General features: G+C 45.8%; 1 protein-coding gene across 1 annotated transcript in view; it reads left to right on the forward strand.

The window, feature by feature from the left end:
• Window positions 1-22,400, forward strand: part of LOC120935226 (zinc finger protein 585A-like) — a gene marked incomplete at its 3' end in the record, with an annotated part of 241,861 nt that overhangs the window by 69,712 nt on the left and 149,749 nt on the right. The window contains exon 4 of the mRNA XM_040347392.1: window positions 1,807-2,898. Coding sequence (XP_040203326.1) covers window positions 1,807-2,898 — 1,092 coding nt within the window. The remainder of the gene's footprint in view (window positions 1-1,806; window positions 2,899-22,400) is intronic.

Genomic DNA, 22,400 nt, shown 5'->3' on the forward strand with positions numbered 1-22,400 from the left:
GGTGTCTCCTCTCCACTGATGCTTTATCACCAATCCTTGTTTCTCTAATAACCCCAAATTTTCTAAATCCAATTGTCATTGGGACAGAAAGTGAGGTGAAATCTTCTGAACACGGGGCACAGACAGCAAAACAAATGTTACAGGGGTGATAACCCTTTGCCAATGTTTTTCAAAAAGCTTAAAAATAGATTTTTTTGGCTGGAGCTACACTTACAAAATGTACCTGTTCCAAATTACAAACAGATTCTACTTAAGAACAAACCTGCAGTCCCTGTCTTTTTTGAACAGCAGTATACAGGTAGTCCCCGGGTTACAGAGTATATAGAGCCTGTGGGCACTTTTGATTTTTCAAGTTCGGGCCCCAAAAACTTTAACAGTGTTCGAATGTTCGCACAAACTTTCGGTCTGCCCCGAACCGAACCGGGAGGTGTTGGGCTCCTCCCTACTCACTGGACTTCCAGATTCAGTGGCCACTGAATCTCCTGAGCTCTTCTACAGCTAACCCGCTGTATATTGCTTGATCGTCACCCCCGCTATCCTGCTGGGCCCCTGGCTTGGCACTTACTGATGCTCAAGCGTCACCCCCGCTATCCTGCTGGGCCCCTGGCTTGGCACCTGCTGAAGCTTTCCCACTTCTTCACTGTCCCAGGCTGGTGAGAAGATTGCTTTGGTACTGGCTCCAGCTTACTAACTGTAGTCTCCGGTAACAAGGTGGATGGTCCCTTAGTGGCGACAGCTTCCCCTCTACCTCCGACCACAACTGGTTCCCCGTTCGGCTGAACCTTTACTCTCGGTTGGAATCCAATCCTGCAGTCCCAACCCTGCGCTGATTCTCTTGCTCATGGATGGGCTTCAGGCCTCCTGCCTAGCAACCCAGGCGACATAACACACGTCTACCCAGACAGCCATCCAGGTGGCACAGAACCTCGATCACCTGATTCCACCAAAATAAGTAGGCTCTCCCAGCAGGCCAAGGGACCAAAGAAACCCCTGCCAATTGTCTGAGGCACCCCATCCATTCATAATCTGACCTTGCTACACCCTTGTCTATCTAGTGCCACCTAGTGACAGAAGAGAAAAGGTGCAGCAATCCAAAGTTAGAGAGGAATCAGTAGATCTTCCTAACAATATGCAAGCCACCCTTCCTAAACACCAGGGTGCTACATGTTCATTACATACTCCTGACCCCTGCACTATATACTCTCTGTTGTACATTACATACTCCTGACCCTCGTCCTATAACCCCCCTCATCACTGTCACTCCTATAAAAGAGAGTTCTCGTTGTTTCCTCACTCTCTGACTAAGGTCCATGAATAAAGAAATGATCTGGTAGGAGGTCCGAGGACCCATTAACTAGTTACCTTGAGGGGGGAATTGTAAGATCCTCAGAGACAAAGCTGCCTGATGTGGGCGGAGTCCTGGTTTAGGGGAACCAATCAGCTCATGTCTAGTAATAATCTTTGTATTTCTATTTTAGTAGATGGGCGGGAGATGAGGAAAACCTCAGAAGATTGTCTCTCTTTGTCTCCAGACTGTAAAGTAGAAGATGAGGACATCACACAGTATAGTCCAGGAGAAAACCCGACTACCTCAAATGTCCATCCGGCACCACACAGTGTAGATGGACCATCGTATTCCTCTTATCCTGAGGAACCTCAGACTGTGCGGGACGGTGCCGGACCATCGTATTCCTCTTATCCTGAGGAACCTCAGACTGTGCGGGATGGTGCCGGACCATCGTATTCCTCTTATCCTGAGGAACCTCAGACTGTGCGGGACGGTGCTGTCTTTCCAACACATAAGAGGCTTCCATGTCCTGAGTGCGGGAAGTGTTTTTCAATGAAGTCCAATCTTTCCAGACACCAGAGATCTCACACGGGGGAGAAGCCTTTTTCCTGTTCTGAGTGCGGAAAATGTTTTTCAGTGAAGTCCCATCTTTCCACACATCAGAGATCTCACATGGGGGAGAATCCGTTTTCCTGTTCTGAGTGCGGGAAATGTTTTTTACAGAAATCCAATCTTTCCAAACATCAGAGATCTCACACGCGAGAGAAGCCTTTTTCCTGTCCTGAGTGCGGGAAGTGTTTTTCACAGAAATCCAATCTTTCCACACATCAGAGATCTCACACAGGGGCGAAGCCTTTTTCCTGTCCTGAGTGCGGAAAATGTTTTTCAGAGAAGTCCAGTCTTTCCAAACATCAGAGATTACACACGGGGGAGAAGCCTTTTTCCTGTTCTGAGTGCGGGAAATGTTTTTCAATGAAGTCCAATCTTTCCAGACACCAGAGATCACACACGGGGGAGAAGCCTTTTTCCTGTTCTGAGTGCGGGAAATGTTTTTCAGTGAAGTCCCATCTTTCTAAACATCAGAGATCTCACACGGGGGAGATGCCTTTTTCCTGTTCTGAGTGCGGGAAATGTTTTTCAGATAAGTCCCATCTTTCCACACATCAGAGATCGCACACGGGGGAGAAGCCTTTTTTCTGTTCTGAGTGCGGGAAATGTTTTTCAATGAAGTCCAGTCTTTCCAAACATCAGAGATCTCACAGAGGGGAGAAGCCTTTTTCCTGTTCTGAGTGCGGGAAATGTTTTTCAGTGAAGTCCAATCTTTCCAGACACCAGAGATCACACACGGGGGAGAAGCCTTTTTCCTGTTCTGAGTGCGGGAAATGTTTTTCAGTGAAGTCCCATCTTTCTAAACATCAGAGATCTCACACGGGGGAGATGCCTTTTTCCTGTTCTGAGTGCGGGAAATGTTTTTCAGATAAGTCCCATCTTTCCAGACACCAGAGATCACACACGGGGGAGAAGCCTTTTTCCTGTTCTGAGTGCGGGAAATGTTTTTCAGTGAAGTCCAGTCTTTCCAAACATCAGAGATCTCACAGAGGGGAGAAGCCGTATTCCTGTCCTGAGTGAGGGAATTGTTCCTCACTGAAGTCCTGTCTTCCTGTACATCAGGGGTCCCACACAACCCTCGAGGTGTATTAGTGAGTGCGGGAAATGTCTTGTATGTGAATGTTGCTGGACATGTGGGGAAGAAGCACACCCTGATATACGGGTGAAACTCGAAAAATTTGAATATGGTGCAAAAGTTCATTTATTTCACTAATGCAACTTAAAAGGCGAGACTAATATATGAGAGAGACTCATTACATGCAAAGCAAGAGGGTTCAAGCCGTGATTTGTCATCATTGTGATGATTGTGGCTTCCAGCTCATGAAAACTCCAAATCCACAATCTCAGAAAATTCCGATATTCCATGCAATCAATAAAACACGGATTGTACAGAGAACGATATCGCACCTCTGAAAAGTAGAAGCTGCGTATTAATTGTGTGAAAATAGTGCAGCGCTGCGTATCTATAAATCTTATAGAAACAAATAATTATACATTCCATAAAACTATTTATGAAAAAAGAAAATAAATAAATGATAAAAAAAATGTTCATATGAAGGTTTCCAAAGCTGTCACCGCTGTGAAAAATCCGATTTAAATGGATCCAATATTCAGTGCGCACCCCCACCTGCTAAAATGCATGCTCACCTCGAGGGTGAGTATAAAACTCATAGACAGATCACTCCTCGTGTCCGATCACGATCCGTCCACTTTACCAATGGTAGTAATTCCTACAGTCTCCAGACTGCACCTCTGTGTGGGGAATCAACGTATAAATTGTCTCCAAACACCACCTTCCTCCATTCACTTATTAATAATCAATTCCACTTCTATATCCCGGGGGGAAGGACATGAAAGAAAAAACACAAGTACCATAGTGCTCTCTGCTTCTGAATTTATTATAAAAGACCCCCCTAAAAAGTTACACAGGAACAAAAATTGTCCCTGGACAGCCGCACTCTGAACAAATTGTCGCCTTTATTAAATGAAGGACAGCACTACATGTCGCAACAAAATAAAACCTGACTGCTGACGCATTTCGCACTGTAACTAGTGCTTAGTCATAGCTAGAGTCCCCTAAAAAGTTACACTTACAAGAAATAACAATAAAAACAGCAAGTATCAAATCACCAGCTCATTCACCGCCGATCTAGACCCACGGCGCTTCGCCTGACATCACAGATAGGGCTCCTCCCTTCTAAACGTGTGTCGGCCTCTCATTGGCCTTCATCAGTAGATGGGTGGGTCAAATTAGGTGAAACCTTATATACCTGCCTAATAAAAAGAAAGAGAGAGAGCGGGACTTTAAATGAAGCATGTGCAGGGATCAGATTACAATGGATAGGGGGAAAATAATAAATCTGGAATAAGTTATTAATTTCAAGACTTTCAAATAATGCACCGTCCATGACTATATTGCATTATTAAAGAAATTTGGTAAACATATATATATACTTGACAGAAAAAGCTGGGGTATTTGATATAGAAAAAAGGGGGGGTTTTATTTGGGACTATAAAATAGATGACAAACTAAAATGCAGGTGAAGCAATAAACATTTCTAACCAGGTTCCTCCTTACCATCCAATCAGCAAGCCAAGTTCAACGGTCTAACTATACATATTAAAAGCAGAGGATTGGTCGCACACATTTGCAAATATATGTTTTAAACTGCAGAGCCAACGCCAAGGCTCCCTGCGATTCTGCAGTCCTAACTACACATTTTTTAAGTCTCCTCAATGGAGGCATGTACAAACTGATGGGTAGATGAAGGATAGGTGATTGGGGGGGGGGGTGTCCCCACCTGCACCTATGCCTGGTAAGAAATGAAAAAAAAAACACAAAAAAGAACTGCAGCAATAGATAAAATCAATGCAGACACCTGATTTAAACAATCGAGTCCCACAACTCACATGCTTCCATCCCTCATCATTTTGGAATAGGGGGGGGGGGGTTCAAATTTGGGACTTTAAATGAGGTGGTTAATAAACCACCTCCATCCCTGGTTGTATAAAAAAAAGAAAGAGAGAGAGCGGGACTTTAAATGAATATATTATTATTATATACCTGCCTGTTGCCTAGGCAACCCTTCAGGCATCCCCACAGTCTGTGAGGACACTCCCTCTTCCTGTGACTACAGAGCTCACATTCATAGAGCTGGAGAGCGTGTCACCCGAATCTGCAAACCAGCAGGGCGCTCTCACTCGATCACACCGCTGAGCTCCGTGGTAATGTCCCGTTACATCGCACACTCGTGTGGAGATTAGATTGTATCTCCATTTACATACAATAAAAAACAAGTCTAAAATAAAATTAAGAGATGTTCCTATGTATATCTTTATCTACCGGGACAAATTATATCTTTATTAGGACCTCGTTGACCATTCATTAAAAATTATTATAGAAAACATAAATATGTATGAATCAATCACATATATGAAAAAATCAATTGTACACCTATCCTAAAAAATAATAATAAGGGGGGCGCATGCGCGGCGCGATGCTGACAGGACTTGCCTGAGCCCAGCTCCGTCCAACCCGGTCCTCTTAGGTTAAATCCCCAGTGCTATACAGCACCAAACACATCGATTTACATCAGCACCCCTGCGGGAACTAAGTGTGCATGCCATCCGCCAAAATGAAGCGAAATCTGCACATTCAGCACAGCCTTACAAACTTTCTTTTGGACATAGAGCAAAGAGGCAGCAAGATGTCCCAAAATGGCGCCTGCAACCACGCGGAGACGGAGGATGCTGCTTCCCAGCCTCACACTAGCCAGGATAATCGTGAGTACAATCTCCCCCTCTCCAAAGCAGACCTGGATGAAAGTCTTACTGCCATATATGTTAAACTGGTGGAGAAGATTGAGAAAGAGGTGCACAACTCCACAGCAGCCCTCTCTCATGAGATTGCCAGCATTGGTAGCCACACTGATCTCCTGGAGACCAAGCACGATGAACTCTCCTTAGCCCACAACGACCTGAGAAAGGATTATGAGAACCTGGCTGATAACGTTGCCTTTATGCAGGCCCAGGTCGAGGACCTGGACAACAGAAACCGCCGCCATAACATCAGGGTACGCGGTGTCCCTGAGACTGTCACAGACCCGATGCCTGCAGTCTCAAAGATTTTCCATAGTCTTTTGCCAGACAAACGCCTATCGGCATATACATGTGATAGGATTCACAGAGCTCTTTGCCCCAAACCCACCCCTGATAATCCCCCCCCAGGGACATCATTATGTGCATGAGGGACTTTCTTGTAAAAGAGAACATCATGCGTGCATCAAGAAACACCCCCAATATCTCATTTGAGGGCAAGAGAATACCGATATATCCTATATTTCACCCGCCACCTTGGATAGGAGACGCAGGATGAAAGAAGTCACTACTATACTTCAGTCAGCCAGGATAAAATATCGTTGGGGATTCCCCTTTTAAGCTCACCATCCTGCATAATGGATCCACCTACACGGTGTATAATGTGATAGAGGGCAAGGAGCTCCTCGTGAAGCTGGGTCTACTAGTTCAAGATCCACATGTTCGCCCTCCAGCTACACCGAGACCCTCACCAATCTGGTCAACCCCTTCCACCAGGCGCAGCCAGAGAGACCAAAGAAGATTGCTTAACTCTTTTCAGAACCAACCCATATGAAGTATCCTTCATTCTGCCGTCATTTTGTTTTTTAAATTTTATTTTTTCATTATTTTTATGTCCTCTTGTCTAAAGTTACAAGTACCTACTCCTCCGGATCACGTTTTGGTCCCTCTTTTCCAGATCCCCTTCAGATATCCTCTCTCAGTAACAGATGCATGGTTCCCCCCTCTCCTGGATCAGAGTTGGGATGCTCTCTCCCTCCTTGTTGGTTGCAGTTTCCAGGACTAATTTTTTTTCTTTTTTTTTTTTTCTCACTCCTGCACCTCCGAGACCCGGTTCCTACCCCTGTCCCTGAACCCTCTTTTCAGCATCCCCTGATTCTTTTAATAACGTGGGGTGAGGAACCTACGTACAGATGGCTCATAAATAAACCTTGAACTTGCTGCTGAGAGATACGCCCTGGAGTGAAAATGTTCTTAAATTAGAACTTATACAATGCCTTCGCTCTCTCTTTTGTTATTTTATTGTGCATTCCCCCTTGGGAATGACCTTTGTTTTTCCTAAACCCATGCATGCATGTACATTATTAAGTTTTATTTTTCTTCATACCTAATGGCCGGGGGCGTCCACCGCTGCTTGATTGACCCCACACTTGCGTCCAAGGTTGACTGCGACACCGTTTGATGATGGTGTCTCACCTGATCTTGTCGCAAGATAAGGACGTACTTTGTCCTTTGTTTTTTTTTCATGATTTTATATGTTCATTTGACAGGATTCTGCTTGTCACTGTGTTTTTGATGTTCACCTGCTCCTTTGATATCACAGGTACCTTGGCCCCTCTGGCCTTGTTATTCATTATGCATTACATTCAATGGTCACGGTTTAATGAAACTTTTTTTGTTCAAAAGTGATTATTTTTCTCAATTGCTTTGTTACATCTTGTTTAGATATGGTGGGTCTTGTGGGGAGGTGTGGCCCGGTGGTAGGCCTTTGTCTGTGTCCCCGCCCGCGGCAACTTTGGCTGTGTTGAGGGGTCATGGGTGGGGGCCGCTGGCCCACACATGTACTGCGCTTTGCGCAGTGTTTGATTCTGTTCTGCTGAACCCACATACAATTTGGTTTAATGGGTCTTAAAATAATCTCACACAACACCCAAGGCTTTAATTCGCCCCACAAGCGCAAAAAAGCATTCCAACATTACAAGAGACTTGGCGCGGACATTATTCTGCTTCAAGAAACCCACTTTGCCTCCTCTAACCACCCTAAATATTTCCATAGAAAGAGAGAAAGGTTTGGGACTTTAAATGAGATGCGTGTTGATGCAAACAGTATGTATAAGTAAATAAGTAAAATTGTATAGCGTAGTAACCAGGCTCAAACTTACCAACCAAATTGCAAGCCGAATTCAACTGTCTAACTTCGTATGTTAAAAGCAGAGGATTGGTTGCACACATTTGCAAATATATGGATAAGCCACAGGCCGCTTACAAGGCTCTCTGCATTACTGTGATCCTAACTAAACTTTTCTAGTTTCCTCAATGAGGCGTACAAGTGCTAATGAGTAGATGGAGAGCAGGTGACAAGGGGTGTGTGTCACCTGCCAACCTCCATCTAAAATAGGTATGGCAATAAAAAGCACTGGAAAAAACGCATAAGGGTAAATGTATAAGCATCAAAATCGCATCTCCATCCCTATTGGTAAACATGGAAATGGGTTTGGGACTTTGAATGAGGCATGTGAATAACACATGCCTTCATTCCTAAAAGTTGAAAGAAAGGTTTGGGACTTTAAATGAGATGAGTGTTGATGCAAACAGTGGCCCGGATTCAGGTAGAATTGCGCATTATTTACGGAGGCGCAGGGCAACGTTTTTGCCCTGCGCCCCCGCAAATTTGCTCCGCTGCCCTTGATTCACGGAGCAGAAGCTCCGTAAATTGCGCGGGCGTGCCGGCAAAATGCCCGGCGCAAGAGCACACAATTTAAATGATCCCGTAGTGGGCAGGAATCATTTAAATTAGGCGCGTTCCCGCGCCGATCGTAGAGCGCATGCTCCGTCGGGAAACTTTCCCGACGTGTATTGCGGCAAATTACGTCGCAAGGACGTCATTTGCTTCAAAGTGAACGTGAATGGCGTCCAGCCATTGCGTAACATGGGCTGCCCCTGCTAATAGCAGGGGCAGTCTTGCGCGAAAACCGCCCTACGTAAACGACGTAAATTGCGTACGCAGGGCTCGCGCAACGTTGTGAATCGGTGTTAGTATGCAATTTGCATACTATACACTGAGCACAACGGGAACGCCACCTAGCGGCCACCGCAAGAATGCAGCCTAAGATATGCGGGCATAAGAGCCTTATGCCGCGCAGATCTTAGGCTGCAGTCGGCGTAACGAGGTTCCTGAATCAGGAGCACTCGTTACGCCGGGGCAAGTAAGCAATTGCGCTGTGTAACCTATGGTTACACAGGCGCAATTGCTTCTTGAATCTACCCCAGTATGTATAAGTAAATAAGTAAAATTGTATAGCGTAATAACCAGGCTCAAACTTATATAGAAAACTACTTTCTGGAAAACACAAATGATGATACCTCCCCTACTTCACACTGGGTGGCCCACAAGGCGGTCCTGAGAGGTCATATCATTAATTTAGCAGTAACCAAGAACAGGGAGAGACAGGCTGATATCAAGCGTCTTACCAACGACCTACACCATCTCTATAATAAGCTTCAGCATTCCCCCACCCCAAATATCACTCAACTGATACATGACAAACGTCAAGCCCTAGATGCAATTTTGTCGTCTAACACAGAGAAATCTCTCAGATTTTCAAGAGCTAAGTTCCTGCTTCATAGCAACTCCCTTTCTGCTATGTTTGCCAGAAAGTTAAATCAGGATTGCAAACCCACCCATATTTATAAACTTAGAAATAGTGCTGGCAACTTAATCACTCACCCTCAGGAAGTCCTGAAGATTTTCACCTCATTATATAAAGATCTTATGTCATGCCCTAAGAATACCCCAAGTTCTGCCTACAAATCCTGGCTGGATGGCCTTCATCTTCCCTCTCTTGACCAACAACACATCAATTCCCTTAATTCCCCCTGTACAATAGAGGAGATTTCCCAAGTCATTAAGTCCCTCAAAACCTCCACGGCCCCTGGCCCTGACAGATACACATCCTCCTATTATAAAAAAATTGCCACGCTCCTGGCCCCCAACCTTATGACCTTATTCAATTATATTTTGGATGGTAATAGCTTCCCAGAAGAGATGCTCCTAGCTAATCTCTCTCTGATCCCTAAGCCTGACAAGGACCATACCCTCCCCCAGAATTTCCACCCTATATCGGTATTAAATAATGACCTCAAGATCTTTGGTAGGATCCTTGCAGACAGACTTGCAAAAGTTATATCACCCCTAATTCACATAGACCAGTCACGTTTTATTCCAGGTAGGCAAATCACAGATAATATCAGGCTGGTCACCAAAATAATCCAAGATGTTAACCTTCACTCACGTCAGGCCTGTCTCCTCAGCCTTGACATTCACAAGGCATTTGACAGCGTCAGCTGGGCCTATTTAAATAACCTCCAACCTAGATTTGGAATTTCAGGTAAATTTTTACAGGGCTTCAATGCTCTTTATGAATCCCCCCAGACCCGCATCAGGATTCCGGGTAACAGTTCTGAGTTTTTCCCCCTGGGCAGAGGAACAAGACAGGGCTGTCCTTTATCCCCACTCCTGTTCGCCTTGGCCATTGAGTCCCTAGCACACGCTATTAGAACCAACTCTGATATTAAGGGGTACGTTAAAGACCATCTAGAATTTAAAGTCAGCTTATATGCAGATGATGCACTAGTCTTTCTCACCGAACCCCTTATTTCCATTCCAGTCCTGATTAATGAACTTGACACTTTTCACGATATCTCTGGTCTCAAAATTAATTTAAATAAATGTTCGGCCCTACCACTTAATCTCCCCCAAAGTCTGCAAAATTCACTCCAGTCCAACTTCCCTTTTATTTGGAATACTAATAATACTTGGGAGTCAACATTACTCCCACACATAATTGCCTCTATAAGGCCAATTATCTCCCCCTTTTTACGCACATTAGCGCGCTCCTAAACACCTGGTTCACATACCATATCTCATTCCTTGGCAGGATCTGTGCAATTAAAATGAATATCATCCCCAAACTCCTATACTACTTTCGCTCCCTCCCCATCAACATATCAAGAACCAAACTGGAATCTATTCAAAGAATTATCAATAAATTAACCTGGGCAGACAAAAAACCTAGATACAGTTACGCTCTTCTATATGGGCCTCAATCTAGGGGCGGTTTGGGTCTCCCTAGCCTGTGGAAATATTTTCTTGCTGCTAGGGTTTTCCAACTGTCCCAATGGTTCTCTTCCTCTCAGGACTAGGGATGAGCTTTGTGTTTGATGCGAACGTATGTTCGACTCGAACATTGTCTGTTCGTACGTTCAACGAATTTCGAACAAAATGGGTCGTTCGCGCCAAATTCGAGTGACGCGCAACGGCCCATAATTCACTGTGGCATTGTGCGCTGGTGATTGGTCAAGCATGCACTATGACCCTGCATGCTTGGCCAATCACAGCAGGCAAAAAAACGGAGAACCATAATTGGCCATCACTGATCTTGCTGATAGCTAGTAAGAAAATGTTTGTTTCTGGGCTCCGCCACCAGCGCCTAATGCCCAATTTTTCTGCCCCTGTTTAACAGGGGCATCTAATAAAAAATGTTGATGCAATACTTTGCATGTGGCTCTTTGCTGCGATCCAATTACAGTATCTGTGAGGGGTTACAGTGTTGTGTTATGCCTAAGGCCCAATTTTTCTGCCCCTGTTTAACAGGGGCGTCTAATAACAATTTTTGATGCAATACTTTGCATGTGGCTCTTTGCTGAGCTCCAATTACATTATCTGTGAGAGGTTGCAGTGTTGTGACACCGCCACCAGTGCCTAAGGCCAAATTTTCTGCCCATGTTCTAGTACCTTTCTTTGTTTGATTCTTTTCTAATTTGAGTTCATTCTAGCTTTCTCCTACGTTATCATAGTGTCATGTTTATTTTCCTGTACTAAATACTCATCATTGTCAATGTAAACACCACAAATCTAGATTTGTTCTTTTAGGCAGCATTGATATAATAAGAAGCCACACATTGTTGAGTATCCAAAAATATTTATTGTATCACACTTAACCACTTCCAGACCTTAGGTGTTTTTCAGATTCGGTGTTTGCAAGACTAAAACAGTTTTTTCTGCTAGAAAATTACTTAAAACCCCCAAACATTATATATTTTTTTTTCTAACACCCTAGAGAATAAAATAGTGGTCATTCCAATACTTTTTGTCACACCGCATTTGCGCAGCGGTCTTACAAGCGCACTTTTTTTGGAAAAAATTCACTTTTTTGAATAAAAAAATAAGACAACAATAAATTTGGCCCAATTTTTTTATATATTTTGAAAGATAAAGTTACGCCGAGTAAAATGATGCCCAACATGTCACGCTTAAAAATTGCGCCCGCTCGTGGCATGGCGTCAAACTTTTACCCTTAAAAATCTCGATAGGCGATGTTTAAAAAATTCTAGAGATTGCATTTTTTGAGCTACAGAGTAGCTCTAGGACTATAATTATTGCTCTCGCTCTAACGATCGCGGCGATACCTCACTTGTGTGATTTGAACACTGTTTTCATATGCGGGCGCTACTCGCGTATGCGTTCGCTTCTGCGCGCGAGCTCGTCGGGACGGGGCGCTTTAAAAAAATTTTTTTTTGTTTTCTTATTTATTTTTATTTATTTTATTATTTTTTACACTGAAAAAAAAAATAATAATAATTTGATCACTTTTATTCCTATTACAAGGAATGTAAACATCCCTTGTAATAGAAAAAAGCATGACAGGTCCTCTTAAATATGAGATCTGGGGTCAAAAAGACCTCAGATCTCATATTTGGGCTTAAATGCAAAAAATAAAAAAAAAATAAAAAATGTCATTTTTTCAAATGACCAAAAAAAAAAATTTGTCTCTTTAAGAGGCTGGGCGGGACTGACGTTTTGACGTCACTTCCGCCCAGCCGAGCTATGGGGACGGGCGAAGGAGATTTTTCCTTCAGTCTCGTCCCCGCTCACCAGCCGACAGCATCCGATCGCCTCCGCCGCTACCGACGGCTCCGGTAAGCGGCGGAGGGCGTGGGAGAGCGGCGGGAGGGGGGGGCCCCTCTCCCGCCACCGATAACGGCGATCTCGCGGTGAATCCGCCGCGGAGACCGCCATTATCGGATTCCAGACCGCGCACACTAAAGATTGATACCTCGGTTGTGACAGCAGCTGCTGCCGTTACCGAGATTTTAATCTTTAAAAATAGGACGTACATCGTCGTGCGCAGGTCTGGAAGTGGTTAAAATGTGTCATTTTTATTTTTTCAAAAAATATCTTAATATAAATTCTTAAATTTTTTTTTTTGTCAAGAAATATATTTTTGCTTTGAAATACTTGTCTACATCTATTTTTTTTTTAAACCCTCCCCAGCACATCAATGAGATTCTTCAGTTTTTGGTCCACCTTTCGGTTTTTCTTTATACCTTTCTCTAAGGCGAGGTTTGTGTCCTCTATTTCTGCCCTGCAGGACATCATCTCCCCAATTAGGACCTGGGCACTGTAGGTGTCCAATCCGCCCACAACAGCTCGAACACCTCCTGAAATTTGAAAAAAAACATGTATTACAATTATGCAGGCCTACATGTATTACATGAAGCTGTGCTGTATGACACTGACCTGATGTGGTGGCATTTTCAACTTCCTGCACATCCGGCGAGGGTGGGGCTTGGCTCTGTGTGGGGTTGGTCGGCTCTACTGCTGCAGCATGATTGCGCCCTATGAGATTGTAAAAAAAGGGATACATGAATCAAAAAGATTAGAGGCCTGAAAGTGGAATGTCATGGACCTTGCAATGCAGAAGTGTTCCTCCTTGAAAGCTGTTACACAGTGGGGGGTCTTCTTCCCTGTCTTAAAGCTCCAGACGGCTCTATTGTTCTGTGTCTTGCTATTGTGTACATTGATTGCCCCCTGGGGCTTCTGTCACATTACACATAACAGTCCCTCCATTCAAGCAATCGGACCAATCCCTGCTGACTCATTTTCAAGTCCTCATTTGCATGGCTAAGGAGGACCTGAAGGAGGACTACGTGTACTTTACAATTGACCAATAGGAAAGCGATTGTTGGGGGTGGGATGTTCCAAGTTCTGTTTAAAAGTGTGCTGTGTACTTCCAATAAAGGTCTTCCTGTTTGAACTTACATACAGCCTGCCCAGTGTTTGTTCTAATGGATTCCGAACGGCACATAGCTGTAGTTCGGATCCCGGAGCCTTGGATGACCGAACCATCAGACGTTGCGATCTGCAAGCTGACTCACTAGTAGCAGAGGAGTGTCGGGAGAGCGAAAGCGAGTGAGCAAGGGTCTCGTTACATTGGTTGGCAGCGGTGGGATTTGCTCTCCAGTTACTGGGACACTCCAAACCACCACAATGAATGACCAGCTATGCAGCATGCAGGAGAGCCTTGCTGAAAGACTTGAGAGCCGTGGAGGGACCGGTGGGACAAAGAACAAGGCCACCCTGATCAGTGAGCTAGCCGAGATGGATCAGAAGGATGGTGATGCAGGACCCCGGTCAGTTGAAGACTTGTTTCAGCAACGAGTTCGAAAGCGGTTGGCATTATATGGTGCTAACCCATCAGAGACCGCCATACAGAATGCCATTAGAGATGAGCGACAAGAGAGAGAATGGCAGAAATACGGCAATCGGAGAAAACGCCTAAAGATGCAGCGACTTTCCGTAAGTTGCCCTTTCGGGCTTTCAAACTATTTAAGGAAGGAAAGGAGGAAATTGAAGCATTCCTGCAGGACTTTGAGAGACTATGCCAGATACATGAAGTACTGTCACAAGATTGGGTCGTCTTACTGGCGAGTAATTTAACTGGCAGAGCGGCGGATGCATATCGGGCCCTGGAGGAGGAGGACGCTAAAGACTACGACCAGGTAAAAGAAGCTTTGCTAGCCCGATTTGCCATTACACCCGAAGCCAGCCAAATTAAGTTTTGAGAATCTCGGAAACAAACCAACACAACATACGTGGAGAGGGCACATCGTCTGCAGCGGAACCTTAAGAGCTGGTTCCAGGGAAGCCACGCTCATACCATAGAGCAGTGCTCATCAACCCTGCCCTACAGGGCCCACTAACAGGCCAGGTTTTATGTATTACCATGGGGAGATGAAGTCTAGAATACTGCAATCACTGAGCAGCAAATGATATCACCTGTGATGTATTTCAGTTATCTTGCAAACCTGGCCTGTTAGTGGGCCCTGTAGGACAGGGTTGATGACCACTGCCATAGAGGACATCACCCAGCTAGTACTATTAGAACAGTTCTTTAACCACACCCCTCTGGTAGTACAGGATTGGGTGCGAGATAAGCAACCACGGACGGTACAGCAAGCGGCTACTTTGGCCGATGAATATCTGGACTCTCGAAGGTCAGGCGAAAACGAGCGATATCCACTATCTCGGCCCAGTTTACCAGCCTCTAAGCCAACTTCAGTACCTCAGTGGTTTGCCTCTAGACCCCCAGCCCGACCCAACCCTCTGACCGGACCTAAGTGCTATACCTGTAACCGAACCTGTCATCTGCAACGATATTGCCCTACCCAATCCACGAGGTATCGAGAGACTAATCATCCATCCAGACCAGCGGCTCATTGCTTCCAGAATGAGCCCAACCACTGAGATGTTCAGGAAGAGTGCGGCGAACTTTTCGAAGCGGATCCTGTCCAAGCTGCTGCCGGAGATAATCGGCAGCACCATCGCCAGGCAGTATGGGTTAATGGGCTACGATTACCCTCATCCAGCCTCACATGATTCCCCAGTCAGCCCGGACCAGCCAGACTGTTGCAGTCAGGGTAGCAGGGGGCAAGGTGCTACGTTTATCCACCGCCCAAGTCCTCTTGACAACACCGTGTCCTGGGATTCTCCCTCTGACGTTAGGCAAGAGACTCAGAGTGACCCAACTTTAGCTGGTTATCGGGACAGGGCGGGCAAGGATCCAGGTGCGAGGGGGGGTTTCTTTATCGTTACACTGAGGGAATGGCCACTGGGAAGCGACAGGGCCCCCACAAACAGCTAGTTGTACCCCAGAAGTACAGACGAGAGCTATTGCGACTGGCTCACGACATCCCCTTGGCCGGACATTTAGGGATAGCCAAGACCCGGAGTCGGTTGTCTCATGCTTTCTTCTGGCCCAGATTACATGCTGAGGTGCGAGAATACTGCCGGACCTGTGAGACTTGTCAGAAAGTAGGGAAGACAGGGGATCACCCAAAAGCCTCGCTGCAACCCCTGCCGATTATTAGAGAACCCTTTAGCTGCATAGCGGTAGATATTATAGGCCCACTGGCCCGCCCCAGTGCCACTGGGAAGAAGTATATTCTTACGGTGGTGGATTACGCCACCCGCTACCCGGAGGCCGTTCCCTTATCCAATATCCAGGCGGATACAGTAGCAGATGGCGTCTCTGTGGGATTAAACCCCTCCAGAACGCCCCCTACCAACCTCAGACTAATGGGCTGTGTGAGAGATTTAACGGGACCCCAAAGCAGCTGCTTCGGGCCTTCGTGGAGAGTAGGAGGGATGTTGAGGAATACCTTCCCCATCTACTGTTTGCATATAGAGAGGTACCCCAAGAGTCCACAGGGTTTTCCCCATTTGAGCTGTTATATGGGCGAAGGGTTAGGGGACCCTTAGACTTAGTAAGGGCCCAGTGGGAGGGGGTAGAGGATCCGGAAGGCCTCCCTATCCCTAGTTATGTCTTGGAACTCAGGGAGCGACTGCGGGACCTTACTGATCTAGTCCATGAGAATATGGAATCGGCCCAAAGTCAGCAGAAGGTTTGGTATGATCGGTCTGCGCGGAACCGCACCTTTTATATCGGACTGAAAGTCCTGGTACTAAAACCCCTGAAGCAAAATAAATTACAGGCCTCCTGGCAAGGCCCCTATCAGGTGGTAAAACAGCTGTGCGATACCTCCTACATGGTTGCCAGCTGTGCAGACACAAAAATTAAGAGGACATTCCACATTAATATGATGAAGGCCTTTAATGAGAGGGCTGAGGCAGTAGCCGCCATATGCGCTCTGGCCACCGGGGACTCTGAATATCTACCGATGCTGGAGCTTCCCGAAATCAGTAACTGTTCCGGGGGGGTGGAGGATATACGGCTAGGAGATAGATTAGGATCCCAAGAATGAGAACAGGCCAGAGAATTACTCCAGGACCGACAGGAGATGTTCTCGGCACTCCCTGGGTACACTCACATAGCTGTGCACAAGGTAGAGACTCCTGCTAGACAAAATTGCTAGACAAAATAGCTCAGGGACATTATCTGACGACTATTGACTTGTGTAAGGGCTACTGGCAGATTCCCTTGGATGCGGAAGCAATTCCGAAGTCGGCCTTCATCACCCCGTTCGGCCTTAACCAGGTTCTGGAAGAATGCTCTGGCTACCTTCCAGCGGATGATAGATGAACTCCTCGATGGTCTGCAAGATTTTGCATGTGCATATCTTGACGACATCGCAATCTATAGCCAGACCTGGGAGGAACATCTTAGACACCGGAAAATAGTTCTAGATAGGATCCGAGCCGCAGACCTGACCCTAAAGCCAGACAAATGTAATATCGGGATGTCTGAGTTGCAATATCTGGGACATAGAGTGGGATGTGGGAAGCAGAGGCCAGAACCTGCAAAAATAGAGGCCGTCCTAAACTGGCCGGTTCCCAGAACCAAGACCCAGGTACTTGCATTTTTAGGGACAGCAGGGTACTACAGGAAGTTTGTACCCCACTATAGTGACATAGCCAAACCCCTAACGGACCTGACCAAAAAGACTCTCCCTAAACAGGTCCTGTGGTCCCGCAGTGCGAGACAGCATTTCATCATTAAAAACCACCCTAACGCAAGCTCCCATACTGGCGGCACCTGATCCTAACAAACGCTTTGTCGTTCATACAGATGCCTCCATGTTCGGACTGGGAGCTGTACTAAGCCAAGTTGGTGATGACGGGAAAGAGCACACGGTGGAGTATCTCAGCCGCAAGTTGTTGCCCTGTGAAGTTGGATATGCTGCCGTGGAAAAAGAGTGTTTGGCCTTAGTCTGGGCTTTAAAGAAATTGCAGCCCTACGTGTATGGACGCTCTTTTACCGTCATGACGGACCACAATCCCTTGATATGGCTTAACCAAGTGGCGGGAGAGAACGGGCGATTACTACGGTGGAGCCTGGCTTTGCAACCATACAATTTCACCATACAATATCGGCCAGGGCCTCAAAATGGCTAAGGAGGACTTTGTGTACTTTACAATTGACCAATAGGAAAGCGATTGTTGGGGGCGGGATGTTCCAAATTCTGTTTAAAAGTGTGTTGTGTACTTCCAATAAAGGTCTTCCTGTTTGAACTTACATGCAGTCTGCCTGGTGTTTGTTCTAATGGATTCCGAACGGCACATAGCTGTAGTTCGGATCCCGGAGCCTTGGATGACCGAACCATCAGACGTTGCGATCTGCAAGCTGACTCACTAGTAGCAGAGGAGTGTCGGGAGAGCGAGAACAAGCAAGGGTCTCCTTACAAGGAATATCAATCATTCTTTTTAGAAAGTGTGGTACAATTGTCTGTTTTTACAATCCTTCTAAGCTTAACACAGGATTTTATCCATTACCAAAGCTGCTGTATTTCCCTACATAGAAAAACACCAAGTATCCACTGTATGACCTCCGTGTGACACCCTAACCAGGTTGTTCTTGTGGCCAACACTCAGTGCCGATCCTGACCTCCCTGGGGCCCGAAGCTAAATGACATGGCACATTAAAAATGAGAAGCGGGGGGCGCTGACGACAGTGACATGTCACATTAAAGAAAGTTGAGAAGCGGGGGGAGGGGGTGTTCTGCTGTCGGAAATGACATCTTACATTAAATTGAGAAGCAAGGGGTGCTGACTTCTTGCCTCTTCTCCCATGCAGCCAGCGAGTTGGGAAGCGGGGTAAGGGGGCGAAAATGACTTCTTTCTAGTCCTCCTTTTTAAGAATAGCCACCATCTCAACCATCTCGTCGAAGGTCATGTTGGTGGCTTTGTACCTCCTGCTCCTTCTGGTGTGTGCCTGGCCTCTCTCCTGCCTGGTTACAGCTTGCTGTCTCTCCTCCATCATGTCTTCAGACTCTTCACCGTCTTGCATTGACCGACTTAAAAGGTGCGTGGCAATCACTAGAAGGATCTTAATGGGCGGGGAAACGTGCAGAGCTTCTCACATGCGCAGTGTATAAAGGAATATTGCGTGAATGAGAACGTCGTTTACAGTCGGTAGAAAACGTTGGAAAAACAATCGTGCAGTACGACGATACGAAACATGATTTTTGGGCTTTATGATCAGTGGATGAGTTTGTGGGTTAGATATGGGGAGGAAGCTAAGGCTTGACTGACATTAGCTTTTTTTTCTTAAGTTTGACTTTCAGGAATAATGGAGGCCTTCAGAGAACAGGAGTTCTTCACAGAATTTGTTCAAAGGGGGCCCCGGATGGCAACCCCCCTTTTTTCTAGAATTTTTATTTCCCCCAAAATTGTTTTGCTGTTCAAAGTATATAGGGCCAAAAGGTCTTGTCAGGGCCGATCCTCGCTATAGGCTCACTATGCAAGCCGCTTAGGGCCCTGCAAAGCTGCAAAGGGCCCCCAAATTACTAGAGGCCCCGCCTGGTGAGACGTAATTTTCGCACCCTCACCCCGCTTGTAAACTCGCTGGCTGGCCTGAGTCATTTACGACAGCAGAACACCCCCTCCCCCCGCTTCTCAACTTTCTTTAATGTGACATGTCACTGTTGTCAGCGCACCACCCGATTCTCATTTTTATTGTGTCATTTTGCTTAGGGCCCCAGGGAGGTCAGGATCAGCACTGGGTCTTGTAATGATCTGGGGGGAGTGGTGGCGGGGAAACTCATGCTATTTTTTGCAATGATTTTTATCCATATTGCAGGGACCAAACATTACATTAAAGCTGCAAGCAGTAATAAATTACTTTTTTCGGAGAGTAATCTCATTTTGTGCAGGGACATTTCTAAACACGTGCCACTACTATAGACACCCAGCAGGTACCATATTTAAAGGAAATTTTTTTTTCACTTTAAGCATCATTAAAATCGCTGCTCAAAAAAAAAACTACAGTTTTTAAAACTTTTTTTTCCATTGATACATGTTCGCTGGGGCAAGACCCGGGTTCTCAAAGACGTTTTACAACAATAACTTGAATATTGGGCTTTAAAATGAGCACTTTTGAATTCGAACGTTCGAGTCCCATAGACTTCAATGGGGTTCTAAATGTTCGCGTGAAAGTTCGGTCCGAAAGTTCTGGTGCGAACCGAACGCGGGTATATTCGGCTCATCCCTACTCATGTGTCCCTCGTGTTGGTCTGATCTATATACATGTATATAAAATGCACTATTTATCTATCAAAAAGTGTTTCCCGGTGCTAAACCTTCCATCCAATTTCTAAATTTTTCTGCTGCATTTGTAAATTCCAAAACCCAATAAAAAGGAATATTAGTGGTAAAAAGGCACTTGTGGGTCTAACCGATTTTTATAAAATGTCTCCATTAAGGGGTGTGTCAGGGTGTGTGTCCTATGCCTACATACTTTTGCTAATAGAAGTCCCTCATTCCCATTCCTGAAAGTTGGGAGGTATGTACACATATATAGTGTGGAGTCGTACATTAACCCCTTCAGGGTCAGAACATTCCCCCACTTACGGGGCCAGAAAAATTCTCTTATTGTAGGAATTTTCAATGAATGAATGAATGAAAACTTCTATAGAGCAGCACATGCGAATTTAATCGCCTCTGGGCGCTTGTTGTTCCTGTCTCCTTTGGTATCAAAAGAGATGAGTCTTGATCTTTCATTCATTCAGCTTTTCCATTTATAATAACAGATTATACAATAATACGGGATGGGGGTTTTATTAAAAGGTGTATTTATAATTAGGGATGCTCCGAAATGTAATCAGCCGAAACATATCATCCCAAAATGGTGTTTTCAGCATATTGCCGAAAGAAAAAAAGTGCCAATAATTGCACATACGTGGCTGTGCCTCCGGGGGTACGCCCATTGCGGGGTGTTATCCTGTTGGCTCAAGGTCCTGACCTCCCCTCCCTCCCTTCTCCTCTCCTTGCAGAGTGGTGATCTCCCTGTGTCAGGGAGCTGAATTGCCCGGGTCACAGTAACAATGTCCCGCCTCCTGTGATAGATGGCACACTGATCCAATGCCAGGACATTGAATCAGTGTGACGTGATCACAGGAGGCGGGACAAAAAAAAAACAATACCACCAGACAATCTGGTCATAAACAGTAGGCAATATGCTCAAACATAGAAACATAAACAGATATCAGTGCAAAGATATAAAGTAGGCACAATGGTAAAAGGTTCAGGTATATTACCAGGGCATAGATCCCTGGGGCACGGCCCATCAATGGTCAATTAAGAGTAGTACAATCAGTGCTGGGAGAGGGTTAGCGGACTAGCCAACTATCTACCCCAAATATTGTGGAAGGTTTTGTACCGTTTCCTGAGTTCAAAAGTAAGTTTATACAGTGGGATAGAATCATTAATAAGTTTTAACCAGAGGGACCTTAGAGAGGTCTGTGCGCCCTTCCAGAACAGTAAAATAGCTTTTTTAACATAGAAGTAGAGTATACGGAGCAGTCTCTTGGCATGTGATGATAGATGTAATTTGCCAAAATAGGCAGTTCTTGTGGTGGATTATGTTTGGGAGGCCTAGCGCCGATGAGATGAAAGCACCCACTTCCTCCCAGAAGTCCCGGAACTACTGGGCATGACCAGAAGCAGTGTAAGAAATCGGCCTCCTGGTCACAGCCATGGAAACAGGTCCAGAGAGGTCCACTTTACCTGAGCTTTGTGATACCTGGTGTTAAAGTCAGTCATTAGGGCTGCATAGTAGGTGGAGACAAGTTTAGTGGGGTCTGGCTGTCTGAGCAGTTTTTCCAATGGGGGCAGGTTGGTGGGATCGTCCAGGGAGCCAAACTGGGCACGGATAGCGTGCCTGAGCGGGTAATAATAAAATAGGTACGATCTTGGTAGATCAAAGTCTAAATGTAGCTGAGAAAAAGATTTAAAGCCCTGAGCGTTGTACAGGTGACATAAATATTTGACCCCCTTGGAGTACCAGCGATTGGGATCAGGAAGGGAGTACAGTTCCTGCAGATTAGGGTTAAACCACAGGGGGTTGTTGGGAGATTTCAGCCAGGTGTGTTTTGATACTTTCGTGACAATATAGAGGAAAGGGAAGTGGCAAGTAGAGAGGTGACGGGGCGATCAGGGACCCGGCCTCTGCAGATAATATTATGTAGGGTTTGCAGGGAAGATGCGATGGCCCCCTCTGTGGAGGTACAGGCATTGGCCGGAACTGGGCACAGCCAATCATAGATGAGCACCAACTGGGATGCCAAGTAATATAGGAAGAAGTTAGGAAATGCCAAGTGCGCTGGTAACCGTAGTGTTTCAAGTGCTACCTTGGGGTAGTCAGAGGCCGAAAATTGTTACTGCGGCCCAGGCAATTTAAATCCAGCTGTCAGGTCACCCGTGGCCAGGTGACAAGTGCACCCCGTTGGGGTCAGGGATGCACCACAGGGTAGTGAACCCGATAGCCGACTGCTGCTATCAGAGAGGAAGCGTGAACCCAAGATCGCCCAGGGCACGGAGTCTTAGACCCAGCTTTGTGTTCACCAGAGCCTCTAGTGGTGAGGATTGGCCTTCGCTGCAGCTGGATCCAGG

This window comes from Rana temporaria, chromosome 4, assembly GCF_905171775.1.
Source record: "Rana temporaria chromosome 4, aRanTem1.1, whole genome shotgun sequence".
Lineage (NCBI taxonomy): Eukaryota > Metazoa > Chordata > Amphibia > Anura > Ranidae > Rana > Rana temporaria.